The following is a 27,793-nucleotide window of genomic DNA, read 5'->3' as shown; positions in this document are numbered from 1 at the left end:
CACTGCGGACACTGCGACATACTGCCGTCACTGCGACATACTGCGGTCACTGCGACATACTGCGGTCACTGCGACATACTGCGGTCACTGCGACATACTGCTGACACTGCGACATACTGCGGTCACTGCGACATACTGCGGTCACTGCGACATACTGCGGTCACTGCGACATACTGCGGTCACTGCGACATACTGACATACTGCGGTCACTGCGGACACTGCAACATACTGCGGTCACTGCGACATACTGCGGTCACTGCGACAGACTGCGTTCACTGTGACATACTGCGGTCACTGCGGACACTGCGACATACTGCGGTCACTGCGACATAATGCGGTCACTGCGACATACTGCGGACACTGCGACATACTGCGGTCACTGCGACATACTGCGGTCACTGCGACATACTGCGGTTACTGCGACATACTGCGGACACTGCGACATACTGCGGACACTGCGACATACTGCGGTCACTGCGACATACTGCGGTCACTGTGACATACTGCGGTCACTGCGACATACTGCGGTCACTGCGACATACTGACGTACTGCGGTCACTGCGGACACTGCGACATACTGCGATCACTGCGACATACTGCGGTCACTGCGACATACTGCGGTCACTGCGGACACTGCGACATACTGCGGTCACTGCGACATACTGCGGACACTGCGACATACTGCGGTCACTGCGACATACTGCGGTCACTGCGACATACTGCGGTCACTGCGACATACTGCTGACACTGCGACATACTGCGGTCACTGCGACATACTGCGGTCACTGCGACATACTGCGGTCACTGCGACATACTGCGGTCACTGCGACATACTGACGTACTGCGGTCATTGCGGACACTGCAACATACTGCGGTCACTGCGACATACTGCGGTCACTGCGACATACTGCGGTCACTGCGACATACTGACATACTGCGGTCACTGCGGACACTGCAACATACTGCGGTCACTGCGACATACTGCGGTCACTGCGACATACTGCGGTCACTGCGACATACTGACATACTGCGGTCACTGCGGACACTGCGACATACTGCGATCACTGCGACATACTGCGGTCACTGCGACATACTGCGGTCACTGCGGACACTGCGACATACTGCGGTCACTGCGACATACTGCGGACACTGCGACATACTGCGGTCACTGCGACATACTGCGGTCACTGCGACATACTGCGGTCACTGCGACATACTGCTGACACTGCGACATACTGCGGTCACTGCGACATACTGCGGTCACTGCGACATACTGCGGTCACTGCGACATACTGACGTACTGCGGTCATTGCGGACACTGCAACATACTGCGGTCACTGCGACATACTGCGGTCACTGCGACATACTGCGGTCACTGTGACATACTGCGGTCACTGCGGACACTGCGACATACTGCGGTCACTGCGACATAATGCGGTCACTGCGACATACTGCGGACACTGCGACATACTGCGGTCACTGCGACATACTGCGGTCACTGCGACATACTGCGGTCACTGCGACATACTGCGGACACTGCGACATACTGCGGACACTGCGACATACTGCGGTCACTGTGACATACTGCGGTCACTGCGGACACTGCGACATACTGCGGTCACTGCGACATACTGCGGTCACTGCGACATACTGCGGTCACTGCGACATACTGCGGTCACTGCGGACACTGCGACATACTGCGGTCACTGCGACATACTGCGGTCACTGCGACATACTGCGGTCACTGCGACATACTGCGGTCACTGCGACATACTGCGGACACTGCGACATACTGCGGTCACTGCGACATACTGCGGTCACTGCGACATACTGCGGACACTGCGACATACTGCGGTCACTGCGACATACTGCGGTCACTGCGACATACTGCGGACACTGCGACATACTGCGGTCACTGCGACATACTGCGGTCACTGCGACATACTGCGGTCACTGCGACATACTGCGGACACTGCGACATACTGCGGTCACTGCGACATATTGCGGTCACTGTGACATACTGCGGTCACTGCGGACACTGCGACATACTGCGGTCACTGCGACATACTGCGGACACTGCGACATACTGCGGTCACTGCGACATACTGCGGTCACTGCGACATACTGCGGACACTGCGACATACTGCGGTCACTGCGACATACTGCGGTCACTGCGACATACTGCGGACACTGCGACATACTGCGGTCACTGCGACATACTGCGGTCACTGCGACATACTGCGGACACTGCGACATACTGCGGTCACTGCGACATAATGCGGTCACTGCGACATACTGCGGTCACTGCGACATACTGCGGTCACTGCGACATACTGCGGACACTGCGACATACTAAGGTCACTGCGACATACTAAGGTCACTGCGACATACTAAGGTCACTGCGACATACTGCGGTCACTGCGACATACTGCGGTCACTGCGACATACTGCGGTCACTGCGACATACTGCGGACACTGCGACATACTGCGGTCACTGCGACATACTGCGGTCACTGCGACATACTGCGGACACTGCGACATACTGCGGTCACTGCGACATACTGCGGTCACTGCGACATACTGCGGTCACTGCGACATACTGCGGTCACTGTGACATACTGCGGTCACTGCGGACACTGCGACATACTTCGGTCACTGCGACATAATTCGGTCACTGCGACATAATGCGGTCACTGCGACATACTGCGGTCACTGCGACATACTCCGGTCACTGCGACATACTGCGGTCACTGCGACATACTGCGGTCACTGCGACATACTGCGGTCACTGCGGACACTGTCACATACTTAGGACACTGCGACATACTGCGGTCACTGCGACATACTGCGGACACTGCGACATACTGCGGTCACTGCGACATACTGCGGTCACTGCGACATACTGCGGTCACTGCGACATACTGCTGACACTGCGACATACTGCGGACACTGCGACATACTGCGGTCACTGCGACATACTGCGGTCACTGCGACATACTGCGGACACTGCGACATACTGCGGACACTGCGACATACTGCGGTCACTGCGACATACTGCGGTCACTGCGACATACTGCGGTCACTGTGACATACTGCGGTCACTGCGGACACTGCGACATAATGCGGTCACTGCGACATACTGCGGTCACTGCGACATACTGCGGTCACTGTGACATACTGCAGTCACTGCGGACACTGCGACATACTGCGGTCACTGCGACATACTGCGGTCACTACGACATACTGCGGTCACTGCGGACACTGGGACATACTGCGGACACTGCGACATACTGCGGTCACTGCGACATACTGCGGACACTGCGACATACTGCGGTCACTGCGACATACTGCGGTCACTGCGACATACTGCTGACACTGCGACATACTGCGGTCACTGCGACATACTGCGGTCACTGCGACATACTGCGGTCACTGCGACATACTGACATACTGCGGTCACTGCGGACACTGCGACATACTGCCGTCACTGCGACATACTGCGGTCACTGCGACATACTGCGGTCACTGCGACATACTGCGGTCACTGCGACATACTGCTGACACTGCGACATACTGCGGTCACTGCGACATACTGCGGTCACTGCGACATACTGCGGTCACTGCGACATACTGCGGTCACTGCGACGAACTGACATACTGCGGTCACTGCGGACACTGCAACATACTGCGGTCACTGCGACATACTGCGGTCACTGCGACAGACTGCGTTCACTGTGACATACTGCGGTCACTGCGGACACTGCGACATACTGCGGTCACTGCGACATAATGCGGTCACTGCGACATACTGCGGACACTGCGACATACTGCGGTCACTGCGACATACTGCGGTCACTGCGACATACTGCGGTTACTGCGACATACTGCGGACACTGCGACATACTGCGGACACTGCGACATACTGCGGTCACTGCGACATACTGCGGTCACTGTGACATACTGCGGTCACTGCGACATACTGCGGTCACTGCGACATACTGACGTACTGCGGTCACTGCGGACACTGCGACATACTGCGATCACTGCGACATACTGCGGTCACTGCGACATACTGCGGTCACTGCGGACACTGCGACATACTGCGGTCACTGCGACATACTGCGGACACTGCGACATACTGCGGTCACTGCGACATACTGCGGTCACTGCGACATACTGCGGTCACTGCGACATACTGCTGACACTGCGACATACTGCGGTCACTGCGACATACTGCGGTCACTGCGACATACTGCGGTCACTGCGACATACTGACGTACTGCGGTCATTGCGGACACTGCAACATACTGCGGTCACTGCGACATACTGCGGTCACTGCGACATACTGCGGTCACTGCGACATACTGACATACTGCGGTCACTGCGGACACTGCAACATACTGCGGTCACTGCGACATACTGCGGTCACTGCGACATACTGCGGTCACTGCGACATACTGACATACTGCGGTCACTGCGGACACTGCGACATACTGCGATCACTGCGACATACTGCGGTCACTGCGACATACTGCGGTCACTGCGGACACTGCGACATACTGCGGTCACTGCGACATACTGCGGACACTGCGACATACTGCGGTCACTGCGACATACTGCGGTCACTGCGACATACTGCGGTCACTGCGACATACTGCTGACACTGCGACATACTGCGGTCACTGCGACATACTGCGGTCACTGCGACATACTGCGGTCACTGCGACATACTGACGTACTGCGGTCATTGCGGACACTGCAACATACTGCGGTCACTGCGACATACTGCGGTCACTGCGACATACTGCGGTCACTGTGACATACTGCGGTCACTGCGGACACTGCGACATACTGCGGTCACTGCGACATAATGCGGTCACTGCGACATACTGCGGACACTGCGACATACTGCGGTCACTGCGACATACTGCGGTCACTGCGACATACTGCGGTCACTGCGACATACTGCGGACACTGCGACATACTGCGGACACTGCGACATACTGCGGTCACTGCGACATACTGCGGTCACTGCGACATACTGCGGTCACTGCGACATACTGCGGTCACTGCGACATACTGCGGTCACTGTGAAAATACTGCGGTCACTGCGGACACTGCGACATACTGCGGTCACTGCGACATACTGCGGTCACTGCGACATACTGCGGTCACTGCGACATACTGCGGTCACTGCGGACACTGCGACATACTGCGGTCACTGCGACATACTGCGGTCACTGCGACATACTGCGGTCACTGCGACATACTGCGGTCACTGCGACATACTGCGGACACTGCGACATACTGCGGTCACTGCGACATACTGCGGTCACTGCGACATACTGCGGACACTGCGACATACTGCGGTCACTGCGACATACTGCGGTCACTGCGACATACTGCGGACACTGCGACATACTGCGGTCACTGCGACATACTGCGGTCACTGCGACATACTGCGGTCACTGCGACATACTGCGGACACTGCGACATACTGCGGTCACTGCGACATACTGCGGTCACTGTGACATACTGCGGTCACTGCGGACACTGCGACATACTGCGGTCACTGCGACATACTGCGGACACTGCGACATACTGCGGTCACTGCGACATACTGCGGTCACTGCGACATACTGCGGACACTGCGACATACTGCGGTCACTGCGACATACTGCGGTCACTGCGACATACCGCGGACACTGCGACATACTAAGGTCACTGCGACATACTGCGGTCACTGCGACATACTGCGGTCACTGTGACATACTGCGGTCACTGCGGACACTGCGACATACTGCGGTCACTGCGACATAATGCGGTCACTGCGACATACTGCGGACACTGCGACATACTGCGGTCACTGCGACATACTGCGGTCACTGCGACATACTGCGGTCACTGCGACATACTGCGGACACTGCGACCTACTGCGGACACTGCGACATACTGCGGTCACTGCGACATACTGCGGTCACTGCGACATACTGCGGTCACTGCGACATACTGCGGTCACTGCGACATACTGCGGTCACTGCGACATACTGCGGTCACTGTGACATACTGCGGTCACTGCAGACACTGCGACATACTGCGGTCACTGCGACATACTGCGGTCACTGCGACATACTGCGGTCACTGCGACATACTGCGGTCACTGCGGACACTGCGACATACTGCGGTCACTGCGGACACTGCGACATACTGCGGTCACTGCGACATACTGCGGACACTGCGACATACTGCGGTCACTGCGACATACTGCGGTCACTGCGACATACTGCGGTCACTGCGACATACTGCGGTCACTGCGACATACTGCGGTCACTGCGGACACTGTGACATACTGCGGACACTGCGACATACTGCGGTCACTGCGACATACTGCGGACACTGCGACATACTGCGGTCACTGCGACATACTGCGGTCACTGCGACATACTGCGGTCACTGCGACATACTGCGGTCACTGCGACATATTGCGGTCACTGCGACATACTGCGGTCACTGCGACATACTGCTGTCACTGCGACATACTGCTGACACTGCGACATACTGCGGTCACTGCGACATACTGCGGTCACTGCGACATACTGCGGACACTGCGACATACTGCGGTCACTGCGACATAATTCGGTCACTGCGACATAATGCGGTCACTGCGACATACTGCGGACACTGCGACATACTGCGGTCACTGCGACATACTGCGGTCACTGCGACATACTCCGGTCACTGCGACATACTGCGGTCACTGCGACATACTGCGGTCACTGCGACATACTGCGGTCACTGCGGACACTGTCACATACTTAGGACACTGCGACATACTGCGGTCACTGCGACATACTGCGGTCACTGCGACATACTGCGGTCACTGCGACATACTGCGGACAATGCGACATACTGCGGTCACTGCGACATACTGCGGTCACTGCGACATACTGCTGACACTGCGACATACTGCGGTCACTGCGACATACTGCGGTCACTGCGACATACTGCGGTCACTGCGACATACTGACATACTGCGGTCACTGCGGACACTGCGACATACTGCGGTCACTGCGACATACTGCGGTCACTGCGACATACTGCGGTCACTGCGACATACTGCGGTCACTGCGACATACTGCTGACACTGCGACATACTGCGGTCACTGCGACATACTGCGGTCACTGCGACATACTGCGGTCACTGCGACATACTGCGGTCACTGCGACATACTGAAATACTGCGGTCACTGCGGACACTGCAACATACTGCGGTCACTGCGACATACTGCGGTCACTGCGACAGACTGCGTTCACTGTGACATACTGCGGTCACTGCGGACACTGCGACATACTGCGGTCACTGCGACATAATGCGGTCACTGCGACATACTGCGGACACTGCGACATACTGCGGTCACTGCGACATACTGCGGTCACTGCGACATACTGCGGTTACTGCGACATACTGCGGACACTGCGACATACTGCGGACACTGCGACATACTGCGGTCACTGCGACATACTGCGGTCACTGTGACATACTGCGGTCACTGCGACATACTGCGGTCACTGCGACATACTGACATACTGCGGTCACTGCGGACACTGCGACATACTGCGATCACTGCGACATACTGCGGTCACTGCGACATACTGCGGTCACTGCGGACACTGCGACATACTGCGGTCACTGCGACATACTGCGGACACTGCGACATACTGCGGTCACTGCGACATACTGCGGTCACTGCGACATACTGCGGTCACTGCGACATACTGCTGACACTGCGACATACTGCGGTCACTGCGACATACTGCGGTCACTGCGACATACTGCGGTCACTGCGACATACTGCGGTCACTGCGGTCATTGCGGACACTGCAACATACTGCGGTCACTGCGACATACTGCGGTCACTGCGACATACTGCGGTCACTGCGACATACTGCGGTCACTGCGACATACTGCTGACACTGCGACATACTGCGGTCACTGCGACATACTGCGGTCACTGCGACATACTGCTGTCACTGCGACATACTGCGGTCACTGCGACATACTGCTGACACTGCGACATACTGCGGACACTGCGACATACTGCGGTCACTGCGACATACTGCGGACACTGCGACATACTGCGGACACTGCGACATACTGCGGTCACTGCGACATACTGCGGTCACTGCGACATACTGCGGTCACTGTGACATACTGCGGTCACTGCGGACACTGCGACATACTGCGGACACTGCGACATACTGCGGTCACTGCGACATAATGCGGTCACTGCGACATACTGCGGTCACTGCGACATACTGCGGTCACTGTGACATACTGCAGTCACTGCGGACACTGCGACATACTGCGGTCACTGCGACATACTGCGGTCACTACGACATACTGCGGTCACTGCGGACACTGGGACATACTGCGGACACTGCGACATACTGCGGTCACTGCGACATACTGCGGACACTGCGACATACTGCGGTCACTGCGACATACTGCGGTCACTGCGACATACTGCTGACACTACGACATACTGCGGTCACTGCGACATACTGCGGTCACTGCGACATACTGCGGTCACTGCGACATACTGACATACTGCGGTCACTGCGGACACTGCGACATACTGCCGTCACTGCGACATACTGCGGTCACTGCGACATACTGCGGTCACTGCGACATACTGCGGTCACTGCGACATACTGCTGACACTGCGACATACTGCGGTCACTGCGACATACTGCGGTCACTGCGACATACTGCGGTCACTGCGACATACTGCGGTCACTGCGACATACTGCGGTCACTGCGACATACTGACATACTGCGGTCACTGCGGACACTGCAACATACTGCGGTCACTGCGACATACTGCGGTCACTGCGACAGACTGCGTTCACTGTGACATACTGCGGTCACTGCGGACACTGCGACATACTGCGGTCACTGCGACATAATGCGGTCACTGCGACATACTGCGGACACTGCGACATACTGCGGTCACTGCGACATACTGCGGTCACTGCGACATACTGCGGTTACTGCGACATACTGCGGACACTGCGACATACTGCGGACACTGCGGCATACTGCGGACACTGCGACATACTGCGGTCACTGCGACATACTGCGGTCACTGTGACATACTGCGGTCACTGCGACATACTGCGGTCACTGCGACATACTGACGTACTGCGGTCACTGCGGACACTGCGACATACTGCGATCACTGCGACATACTGCGGTCACTGCGACATACTGCGGTCACTGCGGACACTGCGACATACTGCGGTCACTGCGACATACTGCGGACACTGCGACATACTGCGGTCACTGCGACATACTGCGGTCACTGCGACATACTGCGGTCACTGCGACATACTGCTGACACTGCGACATACTGCGGTCACTGCGACATACTGCGGTCACTGCGACATACTGCGGTCACTGCGACATACTGCGGACACTGCGACATACTGCGGACACTGCGACATACTGCGGTCACTGCGACATACTGCGGTCACTGTGACATACTGCGGTCACTGCGACATACTGCGGTCACTGCGACATACTGACGTACTGCGGTCACTGCGGACACTGCGACATACTGCGATCACTGCGACATACTGCGGTCACTGCGACATACTGCGGTCACTGCGGACACTGCGACATACTGCGGTCACTGCGACATACTGCGGACACTGCGACATACTGCGGTCACTGCGACATACTGCGGTCACTGCGACATACTGCGGTCACTGCGACATACTGCTGACACTGCGACATACTGCGGTCACTGCGACATACTGCGGTCACTGCGACATACTGCGGTCACTGCGACATACTGCGGTCACTGCGGACACTGCGACATACTGCGGTCACTGCGGACACTGCGACATACTGCGGTCACTGCGACATACTGCGGACACTGCGACATACTGCGGTCACTGCGACATACTGCGGTCACTGCGACATACTGCGGTCACTGCGACATACTGCGGTCACTGCGACATACTGCGGTCACTGCGGACACTGTGACATACTGCGGACACTGCGACATACTGCGGTCACTGCGACATACTGCGGACACTGCGACATACTGCGGTCACTGCGACATACTGCTGACACTGCGACATACTGCGGTCACTGCGACATACTGCGGTCACTGCGACATACTGCGGACACTGCGACATACTGCGGTCACTGCGACATAATTCGGTCACTGCGACATAATGCAGTCACTGCGACATACTGCGGACACTGCGACATACTGCGGTCACTGCGACATACTGCGGTCACTGCGACATACTCCGGTCACTGCGACATACTGCGGTCACTGCGACATACTGCGGTCACTGCGACATACTGCGGTCACTGCGGACACTGTCACATACTTAGGACACTGCGACATACTGCGGTCACTGCGACATACTGCGGACACTGCGACATACTGCGGTCACTGCGACATACTGCGGTCACTGCGACATACTGCGGTCACTGCGACATACTGCTGACACTGCGACATACTGCGGTCACTGCGACATACTGCGGTCATACTGCGGTCACTGCGACATACTGCGGTCACTGCGACATACTGCTGACACTGCGACATACTGCGGTCACTGCGACATACTGCGGTCACTGCGACATACTGCGGTCACTGCGACATACTGACATACTGCGGTCACTGCGGACACTGCGACATACTGCGGTCACTGCGACATACTGCGGTCACTGCGACATACTGCGGTCACTGCGACATACTGCGGTCACTGCGACATACTGCTGACACTGCGACATACTGCGGTCACTGCGACATACTGCGGTCACTGCGACATACTGCGGTCACTGCGACATACTGACATACTGCGGTCACTGCGGACACTGCAACATACTGCGGTCACTGCGACATACTGCGGTCACTGCGACAGACTGCGTTCACTGTGACATACTGCGGTCACTGCGGACACTGCGACATACTGCGGTCACTGCGACATAATGCGGTCACTGCGACATACTGCGGACACTGCGACATACTGCGGTCACTGCGACATACTGCGGTCACTGCGACATACTGCGGTTACTGCGACATACTGCGGACACTGCGACATACTGCGGACACTGCGACATACTGCGGTCACTGCAACATACTGCGGTCACTGTGACATACTGCGGTCACTGCGACATACTGCGGTCACTGCGACATACTGACATACTGCGGTCACTGCGGACACTGCGACATACTGCGATCACTGCGACATACTGCGGTCACTGCGACATACTGCGGTCACTGCGGACACTGCGACATACTGCGGTCACTGCGACATACTGCGGACACTGCGACATACTGCGGTCACTGCGACATACTGCGGTCACTGCGACATACTGCGGTCACTGCGACATACTGCTGACACTGCGACATACTGCGGTCACTGCGACATACTGCGGTCACTGCGACATACTGCGGTCACTGCGACATACTGCGGTCACTGCGGTCATTGCGGACACTGCAACATACTGCGGTCACTGCGACATACTGCGGTCACTGCGACATACTGCGGTCACTGTGACATACTGCGGTCACTGCGACATACTGCTGACACTGCGACATACTGCGGTCACTGCGACATACTGCGGTCACTGCGACATACTGCTGTCACTTCGACATACTGCGGTCACTGCGACATACTGCTGACACTGCGACATACTGCGGACACTGCGACATACTGCGGTCACTGCGACATACTGCGGTCACTGCGACATACTGCGGACACTGCGACATACTGCGGACACTGCGACATACTGCGGTCACTGCGACATACTGCGGTCACTGCGACATACTGCGGTCACTGCGACATACTGCGGTCACTGCGGACACTGCGGACACTGCGACATACTGCGGTCACTGCGACATAATGCGGTCACTGCGACATACTGCGGTCACTGCGACATACTGCGGTCACTGTGACATACTGCAGTCACTGCGGACACTGCGACATACTGCGGTCACTGCGACATACTGCGGTCACTACGACATACTGCGGTCACTGCGGACACTGGGACATACTGCGGACACTGCGACATACTGCGGTCACTGCGACATACTGCGGACACTGCGACATACTGCGGTCACTGCGACATACTGCGGTCACTGCGACATACTGCTGACACTGCGACATACTGCGGTCACTGCGACATACTGCGGTCACTGCGACATACTGCGGTCACTGCGACATACTGACATACTGCGGTCACTGCGGACACTGCGACATACTGCCGTCACTGCGACATACTGCGGTCACTGCGACATACTGCGGTCACTGCGACATACTGCGGTCACTGCGACATACTGCTGACACTGCGACATACTGCGGTCACTGCGACATACTGCGGTCACTGCGACATACTGCGGTCACTGCGACATACTGCGGTCACTGCGACATACTGCGGTCACTGCGACATACTGACATACTGCGGTCACTGCGGACACTGCAACATACTGCGGTCACTGCGACATACTGCGGTCACTGCGACAGACTGCGTTCACTGTGACATACTGCGGTCACTGCGGACACTGCGACATACTGCGGTCACTGCGACATAATGCGGTCACTGCGACATACTGCGGACACTGCGACATACTGCGGTCACTGCGACATACTGCGGTCACTGCGACATACTGCGGTTACTGCGACATACTGCGGACACTGCGACATACTGCGGACACTGCGACATACTGCGGACACTGCGACATACTGCGGTCACTGCGACATACTGCGGTCACTGTGACATACTGCGGTCACTGCGACATACTGCGGTCACTGCGACATACTGACGTACTGCGGTCACTGCGGACACTGCGACATACTGCGATCACTGCGACATACTGCGGTCACTGCGACATACTGCGGTCACTGCGGACACTGCGACATACTGCGGTCACTGCGACATACTGCGGACACTGCGACATACTGCGGTCACTGCGACATACTGCGGTCACTGCGACATACTGCGGTCACTGCGACATACTGCTGACACTGCGACATACTGCGGTCACTGCGACATACTGCGGTCACTGCGACATACTGCGGTCACTGCGACATACTGCGGTCACTGCGACATACTGACGTACTGCGGTCATTGCGGACACTGCAACATACTGCGGTCACTGCGACATACTGCGGTCACTGCGACATACTGCGGTCACTGAGACATACTGCGGTCACTGCGACATACTGCTGACACTGCGACATACTGCGGTCACTGCGACATACTGCGGTCACTGCGACATACTGCTGACACTGCGACATACTGCGGTCACTGCGACATACTGCGGTCACTGCGACATACTGCGGTCACTGCGACATACTGCGGTCACTGCGACATACTGACATACTGCGGTCACTGCGGACACTGCAACATACTGCGGTCACTGCGACATACTGCGGTCACTGCGACATACTGCGGTCACTGCGACATACTGACATACTGCGGTCACTGCGGACACTGCGACATACTGCGATCACTGCGACATACTGCGGTCACTGCGACATACTGCGGTCACTGCGGACACTGCGACATACTGCGGTCACTGCGACATACTGCGGACACTGCGACATACTGCGGTCACTGCGACATACTGCGGTCACTGCGACATACTGCGGTCACTGCGACATACTGCTGACACTGCGACATACTGCGGTCACTGCGACATACTGCGGTCACTGCGACATACTGCGGTCACTGCGACATACTGACGTACTGCGGTCATTGCGGACACTGCAACATACTGCGGTCACTGCGACATACTGCGGTCACTGCGACATACTGCGGTCACTGTGACATACTGCGGTCACTGCGGACACTGCGACATACTGCGGTCACTGCGACATAATGCGGTCACTGCGACATACTGCGGACACTGCGACATACTGCGGTCACTGCGACATACTGCGGTCACTGCGACATACTGCGGACACTGCGACATACTGCGGTCACTGCGGACACTGCGACATACTGCGGTCACTGCGACATACTGCGGACACTGCGACATACTGCGGTCACTGCGACATAATGCGGTCACTGCGACATACTGCGGACACTGCGACATACTGCGGTCACTGCGACATACTGCGGTCACTGCGACATACTGCGGACACTGCGACATACTGCGGACACTGCGACATACTGCGGTCACTGCGACATACTGCGGTCACTGCGACATACTGCGGTCACTGTGACATACTGCGGTCACTGCGGACACTGCGACATACTGCGGTCACTGCGACATACTGCGGTCACTGCGACATACTGCGGTCACTGTGACATACTGCGGTCACTGCGGACACTGCGACATACTGCGGTCACTGCGACATACTGCGGTCACTGCGACATACTGCGGTCACTGCGACATACTGCGGTCACTGCGACATACTGCGGACACTGCGACATACTGCGGTCACTGCGACATACTGCGGTCACTGCGACATACTGCGGACACTGCGACATACTGCGGTCACTGCGACATACTGCGGTCACTGCGACATACTGCGGACACTGCGACATACTGCGGTCACTGCGACATACTGCGGTCACTGCGACATACTGCGGTCACTGCGACATACTGCGGACACTGCGACATACTGCGGTCACTGCGACATACTGCGGTCACTGTGACATACTGCGATCACTGCGGACACTGCGACATACTGCGGTCACTGCGACATACTGCGGACACTGCGACATACTGCGGTCACTGCGACATACTGCGGTCACTGCGACATACTGCGGTCACTGCGACATACTGCGGACACTGCGACATACTGCGGTCACTGCGACATACTGCGGTCACTGCGACATACCGCGGACACTGCGACATACTAAGGTCACTGCGACATACTGCGGTCACTGCGACATACTGCGGTCACTGTGACATACTGCGGTCACTGCGGACACTGCGACATACTGCGGTCACTGCGACATAATGCGGTCACTGCGACATACTGCGGACACTGCGACATACTGCGGTCACTGCGACATACTGCGGTCACTGCGACATACTGCGGTCACTGCGACATACTGCGGACACTGCGACCTACTGCGGACACTGCGACATACTGCGGTCACTGCGACATACTGCGGTCACTGCGACATACTGCGGTCACTGCGACATACTGCGGTCACTGCGACATACTGCGGTCACTGTGACATACTGCGGTCACTGCAGACACTGCAACATACTGCGGTCACTGCGACATACTGCGGTCACTGCGACATACTGCGGTCACTGCGACATACTGCGGTCACTGCGACATACTGCGGTCACTGCGGACACTGCGACATACTGCGGTCACTGCGACATACTGCGGACACTGCGACATACTGCGGTCACTGCGACATACTGCGGTCACTGCGACATACTGCGGACACTGCGACATACTGCGGTCACTGCGACATACTGCGGTCACTGCGACATACTGCGGTCACTGCGGACACTGCGACATACTGCGGTCACTGCGACATACTGCGGTCACTGCGACATACTGCGGTCACTGCGACATACTGCGGTCACTGCGGACACTGTGACATACTGCGGACACTGCGACATACTGCGGTCACTGCGACATACTGCGGACACTGCGACATACTGCGGTCACTGCGACATACTGCGGTCACTGCGACATACTGCGGTCACTGCGACATACTGCGGTCACTGCGACATACTGCGGTCACTGCGACATACTGCGGTCACTGCGACATACTGCTGTCACTGCGACATACTGCTGACACTGCGACATACTGCGGTCACTGCGACATACTGCGGTCACTGCGACATACTGCGGACACTGCGACATACTGCGGTCACTGCGACATAATTCGGTCACTGCGACATAATGCGGTCACTGCGACATACTGCGGACACTGCGACATACTGCGGTCACTGCGACATACTGCGGTCACTGCGACATACTCCGGTCACTGCGACATACTGCGGTCACTGCGACATACTGCGGTCACTGCGACATACTGCGGTCACTGCGGACACTGTCACATACTTAGGACACTGCGACATACTGCGGTCACTGCGACATACTGCGGACACTGCGACATACTGCGGTCACTGCGACATACTGCGGTCACTGCGACATACTGCGGTCACTGCGACATACTGCGGTCACTGCGACATACTGCGGTCACTGCGACATACTGCGGACACTGCGACATACTGCGGTCACTGCGACATACTGCGGTCACTGCGACATACTGCGGTCACTGCGACATACTGCGGACACTGCGACATACTGCGGTCACTGCGACATACTGCGGTCACTGCGACATACTGCGGTCACTGCGACATACTGCGGTCACTGCGACATACTGCTGACACTGCGACATACTGCGGTCACTGCGACATACTGCGGTCACTGCGACATACTGCGGTCACTGCGACATACTGCGGTCACTGCGACATACTGACATACTGCCGGTCACTGCGACATACTGCGGTCACTGCGACATACTGCGGTCACTGCGACATACTGACATACTGCGGTCACTGCGGACACTGCAACATACTGCGGTCACTGCGACATACTGCGGTCACTGCGACAGACTGCGTTCACTGTGACATACTGCGGTCACTGCGGACACTGCGACATACTGCGGTCACTGCGACATAATGCGGTCACTGCGACATACTGCGGACACTGCGACATACTGCGGTCACTGCGACATACTGCGGTCACTGCGACATACTGCGGTTACTGCGACATACTGCGGACACTGCGACATACTGCGGACACTGCGACATACTGCGGTCACTGCGACATACTGCGGTCACTGTGACATACTGCGGTCACTGCGACATACTGCGGTCACTGCGACATACTGACATACTGCGGTCACTGCGGACACTGCGACATACTGCGATCACTGCGACATACTGCGGTCACTGCGACATACTGCGGTCACTGCGGACACTGCGACATACTGCGGTCACTGCGACATACTGCGGACACTGCGACATACTGCGGTCACTGCGACATACTGCGGTCACTGCGACATACTGCGGTCACTGCGACATACTGCTGACACTGCGACATACTGCGGTCACTGCGACATACTGCGGTCACTGCGACATACTGCGGTCACTGCGACATACTGACGTACTGCGGTCATTGCGGACACTGCAACATACTGCGGTCACTGCGACATACTGCGGTCACTGCGACATACTGCGGTCACTGTGACATACTGCGGTCACTGCGACATACTGCTGACACTGCGACATACTGCGGTCACTGCGACATACTGCGGTCACTGCGACATACTGCTGACACTGCGACATACTGCGGTCACTGCGACATACTGCGGTCACTGCGACATACTGCGGTCACTGCGACATACTGCGGTCACTGCGACATACTGACATACTGCGGTCACTGCGGTCACTGCGACATACTGCGGTCACTACGACATACTGCGGTCACTGCGGACACTGGGACATACTGCGGACACTGCGACATACTGCTGTCACTGCGACATACTGCGGACACTGCGACATACTGCGGTCACTGCGACATACTGCGGTCACTGCGACATACTGCTGACACTGCGACATACTGCGGTCACTGCGACATACTGCGGTCACTGCGACATACTGCGGTCACTGCGACATACTGACATACTGCGGTCACTGCGGACACTGCGACATACTGCCGTCACTGCGACATACTGCGGTCACTGCGACATACTGCGGTCACTGCGACATACTGCGGTCACTGCGACATACTGCTGACACTGCGACATACTGCGGTCACTGCGACATACTGCGGTCACTGCGACATACTGCGGTCACTGCGACATACTGCGGTCACTGCGACATACTGCGGTCACTGCGACATACTGACATACTGCGGTCACTGCGGACACTGCAACATACTGCGGTCACTGCGACATACTGCGGTCACTGCGACAGACTGCGTTCACTGTGACATACTGCGGTCACTGCGGACACTGCGACATACTGCGGTCACTGCGACATAATGCGGTCACTGCGACATACTGCGGACACTGCGACATACTGCGGTCACTGCGACATACTGTGGTCACTGCGACATACTGCGGTTACTGCGACATACTGCGGACACTGCGACATACTGCGGACACTGCGACATACTGCGGACACTGCGACATACTGCGGTCACTGCGACATACTGCGGTCACTGTGACATACTGCGGTCACTGCGACATACTGCGGTCACTGCGACATACTGACGTACTGCGGTCACTGCGGACACTGCGACATACTGCGATCACTGCGACATACTGCGGTCACTGCGACATACTGCGGTCACTGCGGACACTGCGACATACTGCGGTCACTGCGACATACTGCGGACACTGCGACATACTGCGGTCACTGCGACATACTGCGGTCACTGCGACATACTGCGGTCACTGCGACATACTGCTGACACTGCGACATACTGCGGTCACTGCGACATACTGCGGTCACTGCGACATACTGCGGTCACTGCGACATACTGCGGTCACTGCGACATACTGACGTACTGCGGTCATTGCGGACACTGCAACATACTGCGGTCACTGCGACATACTGCGGTCACTGCGACATACTGCGGTCACTGAGACATACTGCGGTCACTGCGACATACTGCTGACACTGCGACATACTGCGGTCACTGCGACATACTGCGGTCACTGCGACATACTGCTGACACTGCGACATACTGCGGTCACTGCGACATACTGCGGTCACTGCGACATACTGCGGTCACTGCGACATACTGCGGTCACTGCGACATACTGACATACTGCGGTCACTGCGGACACTGCAACATACTGCGGTCACTGCGACATACTGCGGTCACTGCGACATACTGCGGTCACTGCGACATACTGACATACTGCGGTCACTGCGGACACTGCGACATACTGCGATCACTGCGACATACTGCGGTCACTGCGACATACTGCGGTCACTGCGGACACTGCGACATACTGCGGTCACTGCGACATACTGCGGACACTGCGACATACTGCGGTCACTGCGACATACTGCGGTCACTGCGACATACTGCGGTCACTGCGACATACTGCTGACACTGCGACATACTGCGGTCACTGCGACATACTGCGGTCACTGCGACATACTGCGGTCACTGCGACATACTGACGTACTGCGGTCATTGCGGACACTGCAACATACTGCGGTCACTGCGACATACTGCGGTCACTGCGACATACTGCGGTCACTGTGACATACTGCGGTCACTGCGGACACTGCGACATACTGCGGTCACTGCGACATAATGCGGTCACTGCGACATACTGCGGACACTGCGACATACTGCGGTCACTGCGACATACTGCGGTCACTGCGACATACTGCGGACACTGCGACATACTGCGGTCACTGCGGACACTGCGACATACTGCGGTCACTGCGACATACTGCGGACACTGCGACATACTGCGGTCACTGCGACATAATGCGGTCACTGCGACATACTGCGGACACTGCGACATACTGCGGTCACTGCGACATACTGCGGTCACTGCGACATACTGCGGACACTGCGACATACTGCGGACACTGCGACATACTGCGGTCACTGCGACATACTGCGGTCACTGCGACATACTGCGGTCACTGTGACATACTGCGGTCACTGCGGACACTGCGACATACTGCGGTCACTGCGACATACTGCGGTCACTGCGACATACTGCGGTCACTGTGACATACTGCGGTCACTGCGGACACTGCGACATACTGCGGTCACTGCGACATACTGCGGTCACTGCGACATACTGCGGTCACTGCGACATACTGCGGTCACTGCGACATACTGCGGACACTGCGACATACTGCGGTCACTGCGACATACTGCGGTCACTGCGACATACTGCGGACACTGCGACATACTGCGGTCACTGCGACATACTGCGGTCACTGCGACATACTGCGGACACTGCGACATACTGCGGTCACTGCGACATACTGCGGTCACTGCGACATACTGCGGTCACTGCGACATACTGCGGACACTGCGACATACTGCGGTCACTGCGACATACTGCGGTCACTGTGACATACTGCGATCACTGCGGACACTGCGACATACTGCGGTCACTGCGACATACTGCGGACACTGCGACATACTGCGGTCACTGCGACATACTGCGGTCACTGCGACATACTGCGGTCACTGCGACATACTGCGGACACTGCGACATACTGCGGTCACTGCGACATACTGCGGTCACTGCGACATACCGCGGACACTGCGACATACTAAGGTCACTGCGACATACTGCGGTCACTGCGACATACTGCGGTCACTGTGACATACTGCGGTCACTGCGGACACTGCGACATACTGCGGTCACTGCGACATAATGCGGTCACTGCGACATACTGCGGACACTGCGACATACTGCGGTCACTGCGACATACTGCGGTCACTGCGACATACTGCGGTCACTGCGACATACTGCGGACACTGCGACCTACTGCGGACACTGCGACATACTGCGGTCACTGCGACATACTGCGGTCACTGCGACATACTGCGGTCACTGCGACATACTGCGGTCACTGCGACATACTGCGGTCACTGTGACATACTGCGGTCACTGCAGACACTGCGACATACTGCGGTCACTGCGACATACTGCGGTCACTGCGACATACTGCGGTCACTGCGACATACTGCGGTCACTGCGACATACTGCGGTCACTGCGGACACTGCGACATACTGCGGTCACTGCGACATACTGCGGACACTGCGACATACTGCGGTCACTGCGACATACTGCGGTCACTGCGACATACTGCGGACACTGCGACATACTGCGGTCACTGCGACATACTGCGGTCACTGCGACATACTGCGGTCACTGCGGACACTGCGACATACTGCGGTCACTGCGACATACTGCGGTCACTGCGACATACTGCGGTCACTGCGACATACTGCGGTCACTGCGGACACTGTGACATACTGCGGACACTGCGACATACTGCGGTCACTGCGACATACTGCGGACACTGCGACATACTGCGGTCACTGCGACATACTGCGGTCACTGCGACATACTGCGGTCACTGCGACATACTGCGGTCACTGCGACATACTGCGGTCACTGCGACATACTGCGGTCACTGCGACATACTGCTGTCACTGCGACATACTGCTGACACTGCGACATACTGCGGTCACTGCGACATACTGCGGTCACTGCGACATACTGCGGACACTGCGACATACTGCGGTCACTGCGACATAATTCGGTCACTGCGACATAATGCGGTCACTGCGACATACTGCGGACACTGCGACATACTGCGGTCACTGCGACATACTGCGGTCACTGCGACATACTCCGGTCACTGCGACATACTGCGGTCACTGCGACATACTGCGGTCACTGCGACATACTGCGGTCACTGCGGACACTGTCACATACTTAGGACACTGCGACATACTGCGGTCACTGCGACATACTGCGGACACTGCGACATACTGCGGTCACTGCGACATACTGCGGTCACTGCGACATACTGCGGTCACTGCGACATACTGCGGTCACTGCGACATACTGCGGACACTGCGACATACTGCGGTCACTGCGACATACTGCGGTCACTGCGACATACTGCGGTCACTGCGACATACTGCGGACACTGCGACATACTGCGGTCACTGCGACATACTGCGGTCACTGCGACATACTGCGGTCACTGCGACATACTGCGGTCACTGCGACATACTGCTGACACTGCGACATACTGCGGTCACTGCGACATACTGCGGTCACTGCGACATACTGCGGTCACTGCGACATACTGCGGTCACTGCGACATACTGACATACTGCGGTCACTGCGGACACTGCAACATACTGCGGTCACTGCGACATACTGCGGTCACTGCGACATACTGCGGACACTGCGACATACTGCGGACACTGCAACATACTGCGGTCACTGCGACAGACTGCGTTCACTGTGACATACTGCGGTCACTGCGGACACTGCGACATACTGCGGTCACTGCGACATAATGCGGTCACTGCGACATACTGCGGACACTGCGACATACTGCGGTCACTGCGACATACTGCGGTCACTGCGACATACTGCGGTTACTGCGACATACTGCGGACACTGCGACATACTGCGGACACTGCGACATACTGCGGTCACTGCGACATACTGCGGTCACTGTGACATACTGCGGTCACTGCGACATACTGCGGTCACTGCGACATACTGACATACTGCGGTCACTGCGGACACTGCGACATACTGCGATCACTGCGACATACTGCGGTCACTGCGACATACTGCGGTCACTGCGGACACTGCGACATACTGCGGTCACTGCGACATACTGCGGACACTGCGACATACTGCGGTCACTGCGACATACTGCGGTCACTGCGACATACTGCGGTCACTGCGACATACTGCTGACACTGCGACATACTGCGGTCACTGCGACATACTGCGGTCACTGCGACATACTGCGGTCACTGCGACATACTGACGTACTGCGGTCATTGCGGACACTGCAACATACTGCGGTCACTGCGACATACTGCGGTCACTGCGACATACTGCGGTCACTGTGACATACTGCGGTCACTGCGACATACTGCTGACACTGCGACATACTGCGGTCACTGCGACATACTGCGGTCACTGCGACATACTGCTGACACTGCGACATACTGCGGTCACTGCGACATACTGCGGTCACTGCGACATACTGCGGTCACTGCGACATACTGCGGTCACTGCGACATACTGACATACTGCGGTCACTGCGGACACTGCGACATAATGCGATCACTGCGACATACTGCGGTCACTGCGACATACTGCGGTCACTGCGGACACTGCGACATACTGCGGTCACTGCGACATACTGCGGACACTGCGACATACTGCGGTCACTGCGACATACTGCGGTCACTGCGACATACTGCGGTCACTGCGACATACTGCTGACACTGCGACATACTGCGGTCACTGCGACATACTGCGGTCACTGCGACATACTGCGGTCACTGCGACATACTGACGTACTGCGGTCATTGCGGACACTGCAACATACTGCGGACACTGCAACATACTGCGGTCACTGCGACATACTGCGGTCACTGCGACATACTGCGGTCACTGTGACATACTGCGGACACTGCGACATACTGCGGTCACTGCGACATAATGCGGTCACTGCGACATACTGCGGACACTGCGACATACTGCGGTCACTGCGACATACTGCGGTCACTGCGACATACTGCGGTCACTGCGACATACTGCGGACACTGCGACATACTGCGGACACTGCGACATACTGCGGTCACTGCGACATACTGCGGTCACTGCGACATACTGCGGTCACTGTGACATACTGCGGTCACTGCGGACACTGCGACATACTGCGGTCACTGCGACATACTGCGGTCACTGCGACATACTGCGGTCACTGCGGACACTGCGACATACTGCGGTCACTGCGACATACTGCGGTCACTGCGACATACTGCGGTCACTGCGACATACTGCGGACACTGCGACATACTGCGGTCACTGCGACATACTGCGGTCACTGCGACATACTGCGGACACTGCGACATACTGCGGTCACTGCGACATACTGCGGTCACTGCGACATACTGCGGACACTGCGACATACTGCGGTCACTGCGACATACTGCGGTCACTGCGACATACTGCGGTCACTGCGACATACTGACATACTGCGGTCACTGCGGACACTGCGACATACTGCGATCACTGCGACATACTGCGGTCACTGCGACATACTGCGGTCACTGCGGACACTGCGACATACTGCGGTCACTGCGACATACTGCGGTCACTGCGACATACTGCGGTCACTGCGACATACTGCGGACACTGCGACATACTGCGGACACTGCGACATACTGCGGTCACTGCGACATACTGCGGTCACTGCGACATACTGCGGTCACTGCGACATACTGCGGTCACTGTGACATACTGCGGTCACTGCGGACACTGCGACATACTGCGGTCACTGCGACATACTGCGGTCACTGCGACATACTGCGGTCACTGTGACATACTGCGGTCACTGCGGACACTGCGACATACTGCGGTAACTGCGACATACTGCGGTCACTGCGACATACTGCGGTCACTGCGACATACTGCGGTCACTACGACATACTGCGGTCACTGCGACATACTGCGGTCACTGCGACATACTGCGGTCACTGTGACATACTGCGGTCACTGCGGACACTGCGACATACTGCGGTCACTGCGACATACTGCGGTCACTGCGACATACTGCGGTCACTGTGACATACTGCGGTCACTGCGGACACTGCGACATACTGCGGTAACTGCGACATACTGCGGTCACTGCGACATACTGCGGTCACTGTGACATACTGCGGTCACTGCGACATACTGCGGTCACTGCGACATACTGCGGACACTGCGACATACTGCGGTCACTGCGACATACTGCGGTCACTGCGACATACTGCGGACACTGCGACATACTGCGGTCACTGCGACATACTGCGGTCACTGCGACATACTGCGGACACTGCGACATACTACGGTCACTGCGACATACTGCGGTCACTGCGACATACTGCGGACACTGCGACATACTGCGGTCACTGCGACATACTGCGGTCACTGCGACATACTGCGGACACTGCGATATATGCGGTCACTGCGACATACTGAGGTCACTGCGACATACTGCGTTCACTCTGACATACTGCGGTCACTGCGACATACTGAGGTCACTGCGACATACTGCGTTCACTGTGACATACTGCGGTCACTGCGACATACTGAGGTCACTGCGGAAACTGCGACATACTGCGGACACTGCGACATACTGCGGACACTGCGACATACTGCGGTCACTGCGACATACTGCGGTCACTGCGGACACTGCGACATACTGCGGTCACTGCGACATACTGCGGTCACTGCGACATACTGCGGTCACTGCGACATACTGCGGTCACTGCGGACACTGCGACATACTGCGGTCACTGCGACATACTGCGGTCACTGCAACATACTGCGGTCACTGCGACATACTGCGGTCACTGCGACATACTGCGGACACTGCGACATACTGCGGTCACTGCGACATACTGCGGTCACTGCGACATACTGCGGACACTGCGACATACTGCGGTCACTGCGACATACTGCGGTCACTGCGACATACTGCGGACACTGCGACATACTGCGGTCACTGCGACATACTGCGGTCACTGCGACATACTGCAGTCACTGCGACATACTGCGGTCACTGAGACATACTGCGGTCACTGCGACATACTGCGGTCACTGCGACATACTGCGGTCACTGCGACATACTGCGGTCACTGCGACATACTGCGGACACTGCGACATATGCGGTCACTGCGACATACTGAGGTCACTGCGACATACTGCGGACACTGCGACATACTGCGGTCACTGCGACATACTGCGGTCACTGCGACATACTGCGGACACTGCGACATACTGCGGTCACTGCGACATACTGCGGTCACTGCGACATACTGCGGCCACTGCGACATACTGCGGTCACTGCGACATACTGTGGTCACTGCGACATACTGCGGTCACTGAGACATACTGCGGTCACTGCGACATACTACGGTCACTGCGACATACTGCGGTCACTGCGACATACTGCGGACACTGCGACATACTGCGGTCACTGCGACATACTGCGGTCACTGCGACATACTGCGGACACTGCGACATATGCGGTCACTGCGACATACTGAGGTCACTGCGACATACTGCGTTCACTGTGACATACTGCGGTCACTGCGACATACTGAGGTCACTGCGACATACTGCGTTCACTGTGACATACTGCGGTCACTGCGACATACTGAGGTCACTGCGACATACTGAGGTCACTGCGACATACTGAGGTCACTGCGACATACTGCGGTCACTGCGACATACTGCGATCTCCAGTTTAGAACGTGCCACGTTGAAATGAGTCAAAAGACAACACTGCATCACTTACATGGAACATATTTCTGTGCAAATATCACGCTAAAACATAAAACTCACTCAATAAGTACGAGCTCAGAACACAGTGAAATCAGCAAACAGTGATCAAGGACAGAGGGGACAGAGGGGACAGCTCAGACATGTTCTCTGTATGTAAGGACAGAGGGGACAGTAGGGACAGAGAGGACAGAGGGGACAGAGGGGAGGCATGGTTTAGTCTCAATACATGTGTTGAGGCGGGACACGAGCTCAGTTTGCTCGCTCAACATAAAAAACTTTCACCTGGAAATAACCACAAGCTCAAGCTGCACCAAAGATTTGATTGAATTAACTTCTTACATTCATGGATTTCTCTGGGACATTGTGACTTCAAAGATAATTACGGTATATACTTTTTTGTACGCTTCATCTAAATGCATCTGTCAATGTTTGTTTAGACCTTTATTAGCTCTTGATAGAATAGTTTGGGAAAAGCTCACTGTATTTGAAGATGTTGCGAGCTTAACCGGCCTCTCCCTGTGGAACCTGGGGCAGATTCAAAGTATCACAGACGAGTCGCGTAGCTCCATCAGGAGGAAGCACCAGGCGGCGGCTGCAGAGAGCTCCAGCGGCCAGAGCCAGAGCGGGAGCCAGAGCCGGCACTCGTCCACTGCAGAGGACAACCAGGAGGACGAGGTAGAGCGGCTGTAGGAGGTTGTTCACTCAGCTCTTTCCATGACCAAACACATGTCACGCTCTGTCACTGCAGCATCAGCCTTTGTATTTCCATAGACAGTGTGTCTGACCAGAAACCGAGCTAAACATGTTTCTATTGTCCAACTTGTAAATCGGGTCGGACTGTTAAGTGCTTTACAATCATTCAAATGCATTTTCAAATGAATTTTAAAATTGAAACATGTAAATACATTTGTTTCAGTCCATAAAGCGTAACTAAACAAACAGTTTTTATCTCAGAGGCACCAGCAGGAGGCCGGTCCATGTTTAGTCCTGACTCTGGCACCAGCAGGAGGCCGGTCCATGTTTAGTCCTGACTCTGGCACCAGCAGGAGGCCGGTCCATGTTTAGTCCTGACTCTGGCACCAGCAGGAGGCCGGTCCATGTTTAGTCCTGACTCTGGCACCAGCAGGAGGCCGCTCCATGTTTAGTCCTGACTCTGGCACCAGCAGGAGGCCGCTCCATGTTTAGTCCTGACTCTGGCACCAGCAGGAGGCCGGTCCATGTTTAGTCCTGACTCTGGCACCAGCAGGAGGCCGGTCCATGTTTAGTCCTGACTCTGGCACCAGCAGGAGGCCGGTCCATGTTTAGTCCTGACTCTGGCACCAGCAGGAGGCCGGTCCATGTTTAGTCCTGACTCTGGCACCAGCAGGAGGCCGGTCCATGTTTAGTCCTGACTCTGGCACCAGCAGGAGGCCGGTCCATGTTTAGTCCTGACTCTGGCACCAGCAGGAGGCCGGTCCATGTTTAGTCCTGACTCTGGCACCAGCAGGAGGCCGGTCCATGTTTAGTCCTGACTCTGGCACCAGCAGGAGGCCGGTCCCTGAGAACAGGACTGATGTGATGGTACTTCCTGGTTCGAGTCAGGACCTGAGCAGCAGCGTTCAGTTTTACAGCTGCTGTCAGCAAAACATAGACCTGACTCGTCTGCATACCTGCGTATCAGCTGACCTAACGGCCGCATGTAGAGGTGG

At 56.6% G+C, this 27,793-nt stretch overlaps 1 protein-coding gene across 7 annotated transcripts in view; it reads left to right on the top strand.

The window, feature by feature from the left end:
- Positions 1-27,793, top strand: part of slc12a7b (solute carrier family 12 member 7b) — a 382,436-nt gene that overhangs the window by 331,953 nt on the left and 22,690 nt on the right. For 4 of the 7 annotated variants that reach the window (XM_072451243.1, XM_072451242.1, XM_072451244.1 and 1 more), the window contains exon 22: positions 26,640-26,780. The exons of the other annotated variants lie outside the window; for them this stretch is intronic. In XM_072451243.1, the coding sequence (XP_072307344.1) occupies positions 26,640-26,780 (141 nt within the window). The remainder of the gene's footprint in view (positions 1-26,639; positions 26,781-27,793) is intronic. 7 annotated transcript variants of the gene reach the window in all.

This window comes from Eucyclogobius newberryi, unplaced genomic scaffold (genome assembly GCF_026437365.1).
Source record: "Eucyclogobius newberryi isolate DKJ021-1_F unplaced genomic scaffold, fEucNew1.0.hap1 SCAF_18, whole genome shotgun sequence".
Classification (NCBI taxonomy): Eukaryota; Metazoa; Chordata; class Actinopteri; order Gobiiformes; family Gobiidae; genus Eucyclogobius; species Eucyclogobius newberryi.
This window is presented reverse-complemented; position numbering and strand designations above follow the sequence as displayed.